This window comes from Elephantulus edwardii, unplaced genomic scaffold, assembly GCF_000299155.1.
Source record: "Elephantulus edwardii isolate Elephantulus edwardi_28Jun2011 unplaced genomic scaffold, EleEdw1.0 scaffold00027, whole genome shotgun sequence".
Taxonomy (NCBI): domain Eukaryota; kingdom Metazoa; phylum Chordata; class Mammalia; order Macroscelidea; family Macroscelididae; genus Elephantulus; species Elephantulus edwardii.
This window is the reverse complement of record NW_006399777.1, coordinates 2,458,986-2,473,135: the sequence shown is the minus strand read 5'-3', so window position 1 is coordinate 2,473,135 and position 14,150 is coordinate 2,458,986. Positions and strand designations below refer to the sequence as shown.

Sequence of the window (14,150 nt, the reverse complement as noted above, 5' to 3'; positions counted from 1 at the left end):
GGGCCCAGGGAATAGCGGGGCCCACATGCCCTTCCCCCTTCACACCTCGAAGGACTTGCTGGTCTTTGCAGGACTGCCTCATGTCACAAGTGGAGGGAAAAGTGGGCGCCCCTCCCCACGTCCCATCCCCTCTGCTGCCCTTTGCCCCAATAATCAGGGACACCCCAGCTTCCCTAGAGCACATCTCCCCTCTTCCTCACCACCACACCCCTCCTCAGCCCTGCATCTGCCACGTCGCCCTTCAGCTGCCCTGCTCAGGGACCCCAGGACCCACGCACCAGGGCGGTGGCTTCTCAGTTCTCCTGTTGACCGTCCTGAGACCTTGGAGGAGTCGGCAGCTCAGTTCTCTTTCTCACTGCCGGGCGTCTCTTCCACTTCAACGCCACCAGCACCTCTAGGTGGGAGCTGCTTCCCGGAGCGGCCTGCGGGACCCTCCACACATTCTGACACCACGTCCAGTGGCATGCTTCCTCCCACTGACCCTGCTCCTCCCATGGGCCCTGGCTCAGCCGGAGGGCTGGTCACCAGGGCCTCGGGCCCTGCCTGGCGAAGCAGCATTTAACAGGCCCGGCCTTGGCACGCGCTGGGTGGTTCCGGTCATGTTATTGCAGACGGTTCTCCAGGAGACAGCTGTGGACGTTTGATGCTCTCTTAAGCGTGGGGTGCACTCCCCGATGTGAGGGTGCTGGGCCAGGGGTGACTATGTCTGTAATTTCGAGCGATGTGGGCAGATCATTCTCCACCGAGCTGAGTATTTGGCTCTCCCGCGCGCAGTGCACGCGGCGTTGCCTGCAGCTCTCTGGCAGTGGCCTTGTCAAACTCGGGGATTTCATTAGCCTGATAGAAGAACAGCGCCTCCCTCATTCCCGTTTGCATTTCTCATCACTTAGATCCAGCATTTTCTGTCTGGTGCCTGATGCACATTTGAAACCCCTTTTTTGGGGCCTCTCCTCAGATCCTCACCATCTTAAAATTGGAACAGAGCTGTCGGTTTGGCTTGTCTTTTTATAGATAGACATTTCTAAGTTTCTTGTTTATCTGTGATGTGAGTTGCAACCAACTACTTTCTCATTTTCCTTTCACTTGCTGTAATTTGTCTTGTCTTATGCAGAAGGGTTTTTCACGGAATCACATTTCTAAACTATTATAATTTTGTGTGTGGTTCTGGATCCTTGGTCAGAAAGAGCTTCCACTAGGGCTTTTTAAGTTAGAAATAAAAATACCGTTTGACCCAGCAATTCCACTACTGGGAATTTAACCCAAAGAAACCATAAGAAAGAAACCACTGCCACCCAAGCAGGTATGTGAACATCCATGTTTATCGCAGCTTTGTTCACAATAGCAAAGAGCTGTAAACAACCCAAGTGCCCATCAACAAACGAATGGATAGAGAAGCTGTGGTATATTCACACAATGGAATACTATGCTGCTTTGAAAAACAAGGAACTTATGAAATATTATACAAAATGGGTGAACCTGAAGGACATTATGCTGAGTGAAATATCTCAGTCACAAAAGGACAAATAATACTGCATAATGTCACTGTTGTAAAAAGGAACTGACATCGGGTTTGGGGGAGACCGAGAAAGATGGGATAAATAATGTATACTGCATTGAAACAGATGAGGGAGAAAACTGTTTAAAAGGGATATATGATTAGGTATTTTTGTCGTGACAGGAGTCCAGAACAAAGGCTGCACAGTGGAGTGGACTTGGGGGGAGGGATTGCATAACAATGAAAGAATTTTTATTTTACTTTTCAAAGAGAAGAGTGAATTGGCAGGGAGGGGTGCGCAGGGAGAAAAGTGCAACTATTAATGGAAATCTAGAGTCTCTATAAACTTTCATTAACATTAATAAAACATAAATGAAGATATTAAATTCTTTAAGCATAGGGAATCGGATATGGGCATCTGTTTTTTCACTCTTGTGAAAAGTTCAATGAAGTGATACCTGTTGTTGTTGTTGTTATTACTGTGACTATCAAGTCAGAACTGACCCATAGCTGACCCTCCAGTGGGTTTTCAGAGGCAGGGAGGAGATTTGCCCATCGTTCTCTCAAAGAGCAGCTTGGAGGCCTCGAACCAGGGTCTTTATGATTACAATACGACTTCTTGCCCCTAGGCCACCAGAGCTCCCTGAAGTGATACTCCAGGTAAGAAATTTAAATGATAGATGGACAGGCAGACAGACAGACACCTACAAGAACAGAGAGACTGAGACAAAGAAAGTGGGAAATTAGTAACTCGTAAGAAACTTTTAGAAAATGCAAAATGGGTAGGAAAATGGTAGTTGACTTAGCAAGGTTAAAAGAGCTACAGAGGCTGCACACCGAGCTTTTGATCAGAAAAGTCTTTGCCTTAAAGAACCCGAGAAAATGCATGATCCTCATACACATTCTCACGGACATGGGGAGCCCAGACCGCCCTTCCTGGTGTGGTCCAGTCCTCACGCCCCATCCCACCCACGTGCAGCCGTGAACGTAGCAACCACATGGGAATCTCGAGAAAAAGCCGCAGGAGAGAAAATATATGTGTATGTCAAACAAAAGTAGGCTGCAGGAAACAAAGTCAGAACTTTGAGATGGGTCTTAAAAATCAAGTGGCATCAAAATATTAAAGGTAAAAAAACCTAGAAGACAAAGTCAAAGGCATACTTCAGAAGACCAAATTTTTAAAAAGAGGAAAGAATTATGAGAAAAAAGTTGATAAAGAGCAATCCTATATTTCTGAGTAATTAGAGTTCCCCCAAAAAGAAGATAGAAGGGGAGCTCTGGTGGCCTAGTGGCAAGGAGCTGCAACTACAATCCCAGAGGCGCACGGTTTGAATCCACCAGATGCTCTGCCGGGGAAGCAGGGACAATCTCCTGTACCAGTCAGATCTGATTTGACGGTATAGTCACACAAAAATAATAAAATAAATTTAAAAAAAAAGAAGATAGAAAAGTTCAGAGTCAAGTGAGGCTGGATTCTCCAAGGAAGCAAATGAAGGAAACCTTGAGAACTGAAGGTCAGGAGCCTCGACCACGGGCCCGTGTGGCACCCAGGTTTGGAGTAACAACCAGAGACTAGGCTTTGTTTAGAAACGCTGAGACTTCAGGAGACTGAAACGTTCCAAAGACCCATAGCTTCCACCCACCCCAAAATCACAACCACAGTGTTTATCTCAATGGCAGCGCTGGTGGCTAGAAGGTGGCATAGTAATGCTTCCCGAATCTTGATGAATTTCATTCCAGAGCTGGGTATGCACACAGCTAGTTAAAAGTGAAGATAACGTTCTCCAGAAAAATGAGGAAGAAACCCAGAGATGAAACACTGCAGCCGTAGACAGCTGCAGAATGAAATCAAAGCCATGAGCAGAGGACGGGCCAGACAGAGCAAGGGGACCCAGCAATCCACAGATGAGAAACAGAACGAGGATGGTGTCGTTGCTGTGCGGTGCCGTCAAGTGGAGCACGACTCAGAGAGACCCCCTGAACACCACAGCGGTCCTGAACCCTGTCCTGTCCTGGGCCATCCACATCATCTCCGACACATCTGAGCCATTGTGACAGTCACTGTGTCAATCCATCCCCCGTCTGGTAGAGGACCTTCCTCTCCTTCGCTGTCCCTCCACCTCTCCAAGCGTGATGTCCTTCTCCAAGGAATAGCCTCTCCTACCAACATTCCCAAAGCATGGGAGATGAAGCGTTATCATCGTTGCCTCCAGAGAGCAGTCTGGCTGCACCGTCTCCAAGACCTGTCTCTTGGCACTTACTTTGTTCTCTTGACAGTCCGTGGGATATTTAGCACTCTTCTTCAACACCACAGTTTCAATGCTATTGATTCTTCTTCCATCATCCTTAGTCATTGCCCAGTTCTCGGATGTGTAATAAGTAACTGAAAAGACCAGTGTCTGAATCAGGCTCACCTTAGTCCTCAGAATGACATCATTGCTCCTCAGTACTTGGAGAGGTCCCTCAAAGGAGTCTTTCCCAGTGCAGTACATCTCCTGCTGTCCCAACTGCTGGTCCCAGGCATTCTGACTGGATGTATGAGGCGTATGAACAATGTGTGGATGGGCATGTCAGAATATATTGGAATGTGCAGCATAAATTAGTGCATCGACAACCAGGCAGTGGGGGGATAAAATAAAAACAAAGGGTTGTATAAAATGGAAGCGGTAAACCCAGCATGTTTGTAAAGTTAAAATAACAAAAACTGAGTTTAATTTAGCCAGCATTGTAACTTTGAGTGCAAAGAGGAAGCGGTAAGAAGTGCTGAACCCTCATTTCCTGTGGCTGAGAGCAAGGGATGCTGTGTAAAATTGATGAGTAGTAACAGTAGATATGCACACTACTTGTTACTGAGTCAGTAGCAGTTTTACAAATAACAAAAAGGGATTTTGCAGGGCCTTTTCTTAGGTAAATTCTTGGTGAAAGAGTAAGAACAGCTTACCCTGTGGGTGACGGGAGTGGTCAGCAGCCTGTGGTCACCCTGTGGTCACTGCTGCAGGGACGGAGTCTGTCCCCTAGCTGCCTGCTGCACACTTTTCAAACCTGGGAAACCGAGTCCCTGAGAGTCTTTATTTATGGCCCTGTGTGGGGACTAGAAGCAGCAATCAAGAAATCAAACAAATATGGTCTCATTGGGTATGTTTGCCACAAGACAGCTCTTTAAAGTGTTAGGGAGACGGTCACTTAGCAGACACTGATGCGTCTGACACACCCATGGGAGAAGCAACAGAAAAGAAATCAAATGATGTATTAGTGCATTGGGTAAATGAGCTGTCAGAGGCCTCTTTAAATACTAGAGAGAGCAATGGAGTCAGTGTAAACACTAAGGTGCATCTCACTCAAAGTCTTTTCATGTACTTCCTGTTTATCTGAAAGTAAGATAGTTGTGTCAACGTCATCTTTAAATTTTGGATTTTGGTGGGGGGGTTCTGCAAAGACAGGAGGGCCGGGCCAGGGTTCTTCCCACACCAGCCCCAATCCTTTCTGCCTACGCCACACAGGTACAAAAACCACAAGTCCCAGCAGTCAGCGGGGCAACGCCATCTTTAAATTTTGAAAGTAAGACAGTGACTAAGGAGGACAAAAAAAGAATTGATGACTTCAGGTTGTGGTGTTGGAGGAGAGTGCTGGCTATTCCATGGACCGTCAGAAGAACCAACAGAGAGATCTTGGAAGAGTGCAGCCAGGCTGTTTCTGGGAGGCAGGAATGGTGACTGCTCCGCACACACTCTGAATGTACCATCAGGTGAGGCTTGTCCTGGGAAGTGAGCATCATGCTTGGGAAGGTGAAGGGTCAGGAAGAGGAAGACTCGAGGAGATGGACTGAGGGCGATGGCACGAATGGATTTACACTCATCGGGGTTTGTGAGGCTGGCCCAGGATTTGGAAAGCTTTCACACTGGTACATAGGGAGGCTGGGAGTCAGACAGTGGTAACTAGCTGCAGAGAAGAGTCTATGCCTCTGAATTATGTGGTGAAGGGCTCTGAGTACACACTGAAGCACAAACAAGTCCATCTCGGACAAATGAAGTGAGGGCGCGCCTTGGAGGCATGGTGGTCAGACTTCATCTCAGAAGCTTGGACGTGTTGTCCTCAAGGACAAGTCCCTGGAGATGGACAATGTGCTTGGTAGAGGAGAAGGTCTGTGAAGAAGACCCTCGACCAGGTGGGCTGACACAGTGGGCTCAGACATAGCCACTGTTGTGAGGATGACCTGGGCCGGGCCAGGCTGTGCGCAGGACCTTGGAGGCAGAACCAGCTGGACGCAGGTGAGGGCAGCGTGAGGAGCCCAGTGTTTCCCCTGTGCTGCTCCACTCCTCAGACCTCACCCACAGATTGAAGCAGGAAACGGCAGGAACGAACTGATACCAGAGAGGCTCTGTGTTCTGTGGGCCCACGCGTTACCTCCTCGTCATTTCCCTGCACAGAATATTTTTTTAAACGATCAAAAGACAAGTGCATTTCGTGCTTGGCCCGCTCTCGCTTCTGTCGTGATCGTTTTGGAGGGTAAGGGAAGGTTGTGTTGGATGTCTGTCTCTTTAGCTGATTTGCGACCGCTGGAGAAATTACAGCGCACAAAGGAGGGGAAAGAACCACAAATACAAATGAATTCCTTTTATATACGTTAAAAAACCACAGGAGCACCATGTTTCCCAGCCATCCAGGTGTGATAGGAGATTACTACCCACCTTGGGAGAGGGGAGAGTTAATTAAAATCTTGCAGAAAGGAATGTCTTTTGTGTGATAAGCGGGCTGGCTGGTGAGTGCTGTGTGCTCGCCTCCCTGAGTGGCCCAGAAAACAGATCGGAGAGAGCCTTCCACCAGGCTGCTCCCTTCCACCAGGCTGCTCCCTTCCACCAGGCTGCTCCCTGCACCAAGCTGCTCCCCTGCCCCAGGCTGCTCCCCTCCACCTTCCTCGTTGGATGGGCTTCCAGGCCAGTCACAGTGTCCTGGAGAAATGCTCCTTCTTACTCTGTAACACACATTTGTTAAACAGCGACACTGGCTCCACGTAAATGAAATCAAGACCAGCCTGAGGAGTTAGAGAATTGGGGGGATAGTGACACCTCCAGCATCTGACTGTCCAGCATCCATGTGCCAGTCAAGTGACCACACACTGGGGGCCTCAGGCAATGGCCGAGCCGGGTCTGTGTCTGTCCATCTGTCCTTTCTTTTAGCATTTTGAGTCTGCACTCTCGCTGGCATCTCCCACCTTGAGCAGGGAGAAGGTTTGAGGGAAATCCTGCCTTCTTTCTCTTTAAGACTGTGGCTGAATGGAATAAAACAGAGCCAACTGGCAGCCGCCCTTCTGAGGAGGGGGGATCGGGCTTCAGCGGGGGTCTCACATTGTCTTCTGCTTGGCGGAGAGGAAGGGGGGAGCTGGCCGGGCACAGTCACCAATGGAAAGCTCCTTCCTGCCACTCAGGGCTTTGTGAGGCGCCAAAGCTTGTCCTGGTTGCCATGGCTACTGTCTGATTGTGGTGGGTTTGTCACAGTGCTTGATAAAGTGGGGAGGTTATTCTTGAGAGGACCAGGGCCTCACAACCCTGCAAAGGTGGTGTTGGGGGGACTGACTTTTCATTTCCCCCTCTAAACCGGGCATGCAGGGCTGGGCAGGAGGCTGCAAGGACTGAGCCACACAGTCCTTCCTTGGCTTAGAAGTGGGGTCACTGGTTCCCTGCTGACCTGGGCTCCCAGGCTCTCCTGTCGCCCCCTTTGATCCATCCTTCTTTTCTCTCTCCCTTGCTTTCTCTTCTCCTTCCTGTCTGCTGGTCCTTTTAAAGGTCTGTTTATAATGGCAACAATGGGAAAGCGGTCACTGCTGTGACGTGGACAGTGCCTCGCAGTGACCCCGTGACCCACAGAACCCTGCCCTGCGCCATCCCGACCATCTCTGATCTGCGCCAGCCCATCTTACAGTCACTGTGGCAAGGCCTCTTGTTGAGGGTCTCCCGCTCTTTCAAGGACCTTCCCTTGGATGTCCCTCACCAGCGGCCAGCTAGTTCCCTCTGAAAATATGCCCCAAGTAAGTGAGGTGAACTGCCACCGTCCCTGTCTCGAAGGAGCATCCTGGCTACACTTGGTCCACGACAGGATTTGTTGGCTCTTTTGGCAGCCCGGGGGGTTCGGCACTCCTCACCAGCTCCACGACTCGAAGGCAGTGATTCTTCTTATTGTCCAGCTCTGAGATGCATACGAAGCAACTGGAAAGACCAAAGCTTGGGCCGGCACTCCTTAGTCTTTATACTGACATCCGTGCTCATCTGCAGAAACACTCATGAAATGGGAAGGTTAGAATGCAGCTGACAGCAATATGTTCTGGTCCTAGAATTGTAGATTCTTTTCTTCACCAAAAGGGACGTAGGAGATCACTCGGTTCTCACACATAGCTGCGTCAGAAACCGCTGGGAGGGGGTCCAAGCACTCGCTCCTGGGCCCGCTCCCCACCTTCCCGATCCAGGGACGGGACCTGGATTATACATTGTAAGGAGCTCCGTGGTGATATGGGAACCACACCCCGAGATCCGCTGACAGAGCCAGCACTCAGCTGGCAGCCAGAGTGCTCCTGAGAAGTGATGACGGCAGGCCTTCATCACACGTGCTCTGAGCGTGTCCTTAGGAGGGACCAGCCCTGCAGGAAGCCGCGGTGGGGGTGCCAGCTCACTGTCAGGGCTGCCTTCTGGGGGTCCCGATGCACCTTCTAAATGGGAAGGGAGCTGCCACCCTGTTCCCGAGGGGGACACAACCTGGGCAGCGTGTTTATTGATGGTCAGTGGGAATGTGACGGTGAGTGATGACGCCTGTGCCTGGTTACAGCGAGAGGTGCCCGTGTGTGGGGGCTGTCAGTGACCTCTCCCCAGCACGATCTGGAACCATCCAGAACAGTGTCCTGTCCTGACCCTGGCCGCCCAGGCAGACATGCTTGTCCTTCTGCAGTCACAGGCCCAGGACGCTGTCTATTGGACGAGAAGATAACAGAGGTCAGGGGTTAATCCTTTGGCTGCGTTCTGACCAGGCCCATAAAGGAATCTTGTGAGGGCGATTTGTTCTCAGCTCTCCAGGCCGTTGGCGAGTGGGCCTCTGGCTCCTGTCGGCTCTGCGGGGCTGGTGGCCTGAGTGTCCCACAGGGTCGGGGACAGTAGCAGCCCTCATGGTGACCTCTCTCCCCAGGGCACCGAGGTGCAGACTGACTACGTGCCCCTGCTGAACTCACTGGCCGCCTATGGCTGGCAGCTCACCTGTGTCCTCCCGACCCCCGTCGTCAGGACGACCAGGTAAGTGCAGACAGTGAGGGACGTGGGCCCCTCAGTGCAGCACTGAAAATACAGCAAAACCAGCTCCTGGTCGTCAAATCCGAGCTGACCCCTCCCCGGCCCTCCAGTGCGGTTTCAGAGGCCAGAAGTCCTGCAGGAGGTGATGGCCCATCTTTCCCTGGAGAAGCGGCTGGTGGACTTGAACCGCCGAAGAGGAGGTGCCTCTGGGGTGGCAGTGACTCCCTACAGAGTCGGCCACAGTGCTCCCCGTGAGCACGTCACGTGTACAGCTCACGTTCTCACAGTCGTAGGTGGTGGTCATGTACCATCGGGTCAGAGCCAACCCAGAGCTGACCACACAGAGGGTTCCCAAAGGCAAAGCCCAGGAGGAGACTGCCTATCCTCCTCTCAGAACAGCTGCAGGACTTGAACCACTTGCCTTTGGGTTGGCAGCTCAGCTCATTACCACTAGGCCACCAGAACTCTCAGAGGCTGGTGCAGTGAGTGGAGTTTCAGCTTCCTTGTGACCCCACCCAGCATTCCCTCTGCACCCCGCTTCCCAACATCAGCCTTGGCCAGATAGCCTGGCCTGTCCCACTGCCCAGTAGAAGCGGCCAAGGGCCTCAAACACTCCAGAAACCCAGCCCTTGTGTGGGCCGTGGGCCAAGCTAGGCTTCTGCACGTGAGGCAGTACTTACATGCAGCCCATTTTACAGATGAGGGAAGTGTAGCCAGGAAGTGAGGGGACTTGTCTGGAATCTCAGAGCTGGTCAGCAGTCCCATGTGGGGGACATGGAGACCTGACCTTCACTTGTGACATCCCTTCTGGTTTCACGTCCACTGCTGCCTGGCCACCCCCAGCTCCCTGCTGCCCCCGGAACCCACAAGCTTGTCCGGTCATGCAGCCCTCAAGGCCTGCCATCTGCCTTTTAGGTTTGCTGGCTGAACCAGAGCGAGCCCTCCTGGCACAGTGCGGGGTGTGCTAAGTGAAGGTCGGAGTTCACATCCACCCACTGCTCTGTGGAAGGGGAAAGAGGCGTCTGCTCTGTTAGTATTTGCAACCTTCTTGTTGGTTATTACTAGGTCAGGTGGGTAAGGAGCTGCACTGCCAGTCCAGGGGCGGTGGCTCAAATCCACCAGCTGCTCTGTGGGAGAAAGATGGGCACCCTCCTCCCGTGCAGTTCACAGCCTCTGAAAACCCACTAGAGGGTTGGCTAAGGTGGTTGCAACTTGACAACAGTGTGCTGTTGAATTCCTCAGCTCTGTGCAGATGTTTCCTTCCATGATAAGGGGGGCCCTGCACTGATAAGGGGGGCTCTGCAGCAATAAGGGGGCCCTGCAGTGATAAGGGGGCCCTGCACTAATAAGGGGGCCCTGCAGTGATAAGGGGACCTACAGTGTTAAGAGGGCCCTGCACTGATAAGGAGGGATCTGCAGTGATAAGGAGGGCTCTGCAGTGATAAGGGGCCTGCAGTGATAAGGGGGGCTCTGCACTGATAAGGGGGCTCTGCAGTGATAAGGGGGGGCCCTGCACTGATAAGGGGGTTCTGCAGTGATAAGAGGGCCCTGCAGTGATAAGGGGGGCCCTGCAGTGATAAGGGGGGGCTCTGCAGTGATAAGGGGGTCCTGCACTGATAAGAGGGGCCCTGCAGTGATAAGGGGGGCTCTGCAGTGATAAGGGGGGCCCCGCACTGATAAGGGGGCCCTGCAGTGATAAGGGGGGCTCTGCAGTGATAAGGGGGTCCTGCACTGATAAGGAGAGATCTGCAGTGATAAGGGGGGCCCTGCAGTGATAAGGGGGTCCTGTACTGATAAGAGGGGCCCTGCAGTGATAAGGGGGGCCCTGCAGTGATAAGGGGGCCCTGCATCGTGAACAGATCCCGAGTCTGCTTGTCTCCACAGCAGTGAGCTGCAGCAGAGGGGGGCCTGGTGGCGCACTGTTAGACTCGCCCCTGCAGGATTTCTGTCCTCGCTCATGGCAGCACCGGGGGGTCCCCTTGTCCCCTCACTGCTTCGTTAGTTGGAGGCAGGGCTGAGGGCAGTCCCTGTGCCAGCAGGAACCCCGTTGCCTTGTGCACAGTGGGACCACAGCAGATACCCTCCCCCTGCTCAGCAAGCGCCCCGCCCGCCCAAAGGCCCCTCTCAGAGCCCTCCGGCCAGGCCCTCACCTCCCGCCGCCCTGGGCCAGCCAGGCCCCTCTGCCATATCCCTCTTCCTGCCCCTTCCACATTTCCACTCTGTCATCTTCGGCCCAGCTGCTGGGCTGTGACTTCACATCCAGGGGTGGAAGTCGCCGGCTGTGACACTGGCTTTGCAGGGACACACAGATGGCTTTGGTTGGACCCTGACACAGCCCCGAGAAGCTGAGGGTCACAGGCCTGGGGGTGAGGGGAACAGGGCAGTGGGCTGCGGGATTTCTGTCACCTGCTGACTTGTGATAGCTCTCTGTCCTGTAGGCTCTGCTGTGGGACGTGGGATGACCATGTCCCTCTCATCACCGTGTTTGGGTTTCTCCAGCTATCCAGGGACTCACTGTCCACCCTGTGTGTGTTACAGGGAGGGGAACGTGTCCACCAAGCAGATTGTATTTCTCCAGAGACCGTGTCTGCCTCAGAAACTGAAGAAGAAGGAGTCAAAGGTGGGTGGACACTGTCCTCCCGCTTCCTCAGAGGGCAGGAGGCCTCTCAGCATGGACTTTAGGGTGGTTGTACCTTGTCCGGCTCCCAGGGGTCTTAGACCACCTGAGCTGCACACCTGGACCTCCCTCCGAGCCTCACACCTGAGCCTCACACCTCAGTCACACATGGACCTCCATCTGAGCCTCACACCTCAGCCTCCTGCCTACTGCAGTGGGGGTGGGGAAGGAGGCCTGAGGCCCTGCCCAGCAGCCTCTCGCTCCTAGGTCAGGAGAGCTGAGGACAGTGTTTCTTAGGACGTGGCGGCATGCCAGATATTCCCACCAGGCTAAAAATAGGGGCATGAGGGCGCCTGCCGTCTGCCCTAGCCAGGATGGCTTCAACTCCTGCCCAGTGTCTCTGGGTTATAAGCTCATTCAAGCTGCCTGTTCCCTTGGTCTCTCAGGACATGGGCAGTTTGGAGGTCACGAGGTGAACTTGGCAGAGAAATGCTGCTGGAGGCCCTCTGGACAGGCCCCCATCGCCAGGGCCTGCGAGGGACAGCTGCCTTTGTGGGTGGGGCCAGCCTCAGTCTGCAGCATCTGGTCCCCAGACCGGGGTGTAACTGGACTGGACGCCAGTCACATGAGCTAGAAGCACAAGTCATTTCAGGCTTCTCTCTGTTAGCTGGCCTCTCTCCAGGTGTGCCTGCTGACCGCTGACGTGGACATGCTGGTCCCTCATACTCCACAGTGACGTCTGTCCAGTGGTATCTCCCGATGCCCAGGAGGACCAGCTGCTGGGCTGGGCTGGATCCAGCTCTTTCCCCTTTGTCACCTTCTTGGGCAGAGCCCACCAGGCCTGCCCCCTTCCCTCACACCTGGCCTGTGGCTCGTGTCCTCTGCACCCAGCTGTGCACAGGGACGTGGACTGAGCAGACTGATGTCCCCTCACCAGCCAGTAAAGCCGTGGGGAGGCCGCTTGTGGAGGGAGGGCCGGGCCGGAACTGTGACCTGGAGCCCAGTGGGCCAGCAGGGAGGAGTCCTCCAGGCTCCGAGGCATGGATGTGACAGGGACCGCTGCGGGGTGGTCCTTAGCGGGGTCAGCGGCCGCTCCAAGGCCACTGTTTTACCAGCGCGGTCAGCCAGGCTGCAGGATGGACCAGCCGCGGCCTGTGTCCCAGCCCCGGCCTGTGTCCCAGCCCCGCAGTGGGCTGGCCACTGTGCTCCTGAGAGGACGCTAACCAGGCCCCTGGCCCACACCAGGTGAGAGCGCTGGCTCCGCCTCCTGCCCCAGGTCCCTCCTTGGAGATGGATCCTGCAGTACATTCTGGTGCTTTGACAAAACAAACCTGTTAGATCGAGCACATGGAGAGGTTAGAGGTCAACTCTTTAATAAATAGGAATTGGTTCTCTCACTGAAGGTTCCGAAGTCCAGGTTCAGGGTGGCAGCTCTGGGGCACACCCTCTGTGGGCTCCGATGAAGGGCCTGGTTTCCCTCAGTGGCCTCAGGCCTGGTGCTTAGAGACTGCCTTGTCCCCTCAGGCCTGATCCTTCTCCCCTCCCTCACGGCTCCCTCCTGCCTTTCCCCTCATCCCTCTCCCCTCCCTTCCCTTCTACCTGACCCCTCCCCTCCCTCAGACCTGATCCCCATTCCCTCTTCCAGGTCTGGTCCCTCCCCTCCTTCAGGCCTGGATCTTCACCCCTCCCTTCTGGCCTTGTCCCCTCCTCCTCAGGTCTCCTCCCCCCAGGTCTGGGCCACCGTCACTCCCACCCCCCAACCTGGGATGCAGAGGACCAGCAGCACCACTGCCCAGGCTCCCCTCCCCACCACACCCTCTCCTTCCCTCTTGATCAGATTTAGACCCCAGGCTCCCCCTTTCCATCCTCTCCACTCCTCATCACCTGCCGTGGCCACTGTTGTTGTTGTTCAGTGCCTATGAACGAAAGACCTCAACCCTTGCATGACTTTCATCCTCTTAAAGAAGTGGATGCCATTCCTCCTTCCAAACTTGTTTTAGCTGGGGAGCACCACCGTGAGTTGAGTCAGCATGGCCCACAGGTTAATGCAGGATTGAACAGTAGCATAAGAGGTATGAAAGGCAGTAGCCATCCCGCCATTGTGGTATGAGGAATTGACGAGTAAACGGTAATAATAATGTGTGGGCTGTTAATTTGCCCGTTAACTCCCACTATGTTCACTATGTTGGTTTGGGAGAGAATATTAGGCCATATTTGGAGAGTCCTATTTGGCATGCTGAGAGAATAGGACAGCCTCTATTGAGGCCCAGTCTTGAATTGGGGTGAGGTGATAATCCAATATGTAGATGGTCAGGTGCACACCCAGCAGGTGGTTTCAACAGATAGCCCTAAAATGGGACACTCGTGTTCAGCATTCTCAGAGACTTTGACAATTTCTACTAAGGCAATGACATTAATTAATAATCTAATAAAAATTACCGTATTGCTGATTACCATGTTATTTGAGCAGTTTTTCACAAATATCCAAACTGTCAACAAAAAAAAAAATAACTTATCTTTAGAACCAGACTCCAGTACACTCCAATTCTAATGAGCTTCTCCAGTCTTTCTCCCTTTCATTACTAACTGGCTGGATCTTAGAACTCAATCCTAGGAATTCTCCACAGAAGATGCTCTCCTCAAACCTAGGAACCTTCTCCACACCATAGATTAGATGCTCCAAGACGTTAGTTACCTCATATCTTTTTATGCCTAAATATGAAAGTCCATTCCTCCTCATCTGTAATCACTGATATTGTCTCTCTGA

The 14,150-nt window shown here is 53.1% G+C and overlaps 1 protein-coding gene across 1 annotated transcript in view; it reads left to right on the top strand.

Annotated features, from left to right (window-relative positions):
• RFTN1 (raftlin, lipid raft linker 1) overlaps positions 1-14,150 on the top strand; it is a 211,872-nt gene that overhangs the window by 189,919 nt on the left and 7,803 nt on the right. Inside the window, exons 8-9 of the mRNA XM_006883404.1 lie at positions 8,666-8,769; positions 11,305-11,386. Coding sequence (XP_006883466.1) covers positions 8,666-8,769; positions 11,305-11,386 — 186 coding nt within the window. The remainder of the gene's footprint in view (positions 1-8,665; positions 8,770-11,304; positions 11,387-14,150) is intronic.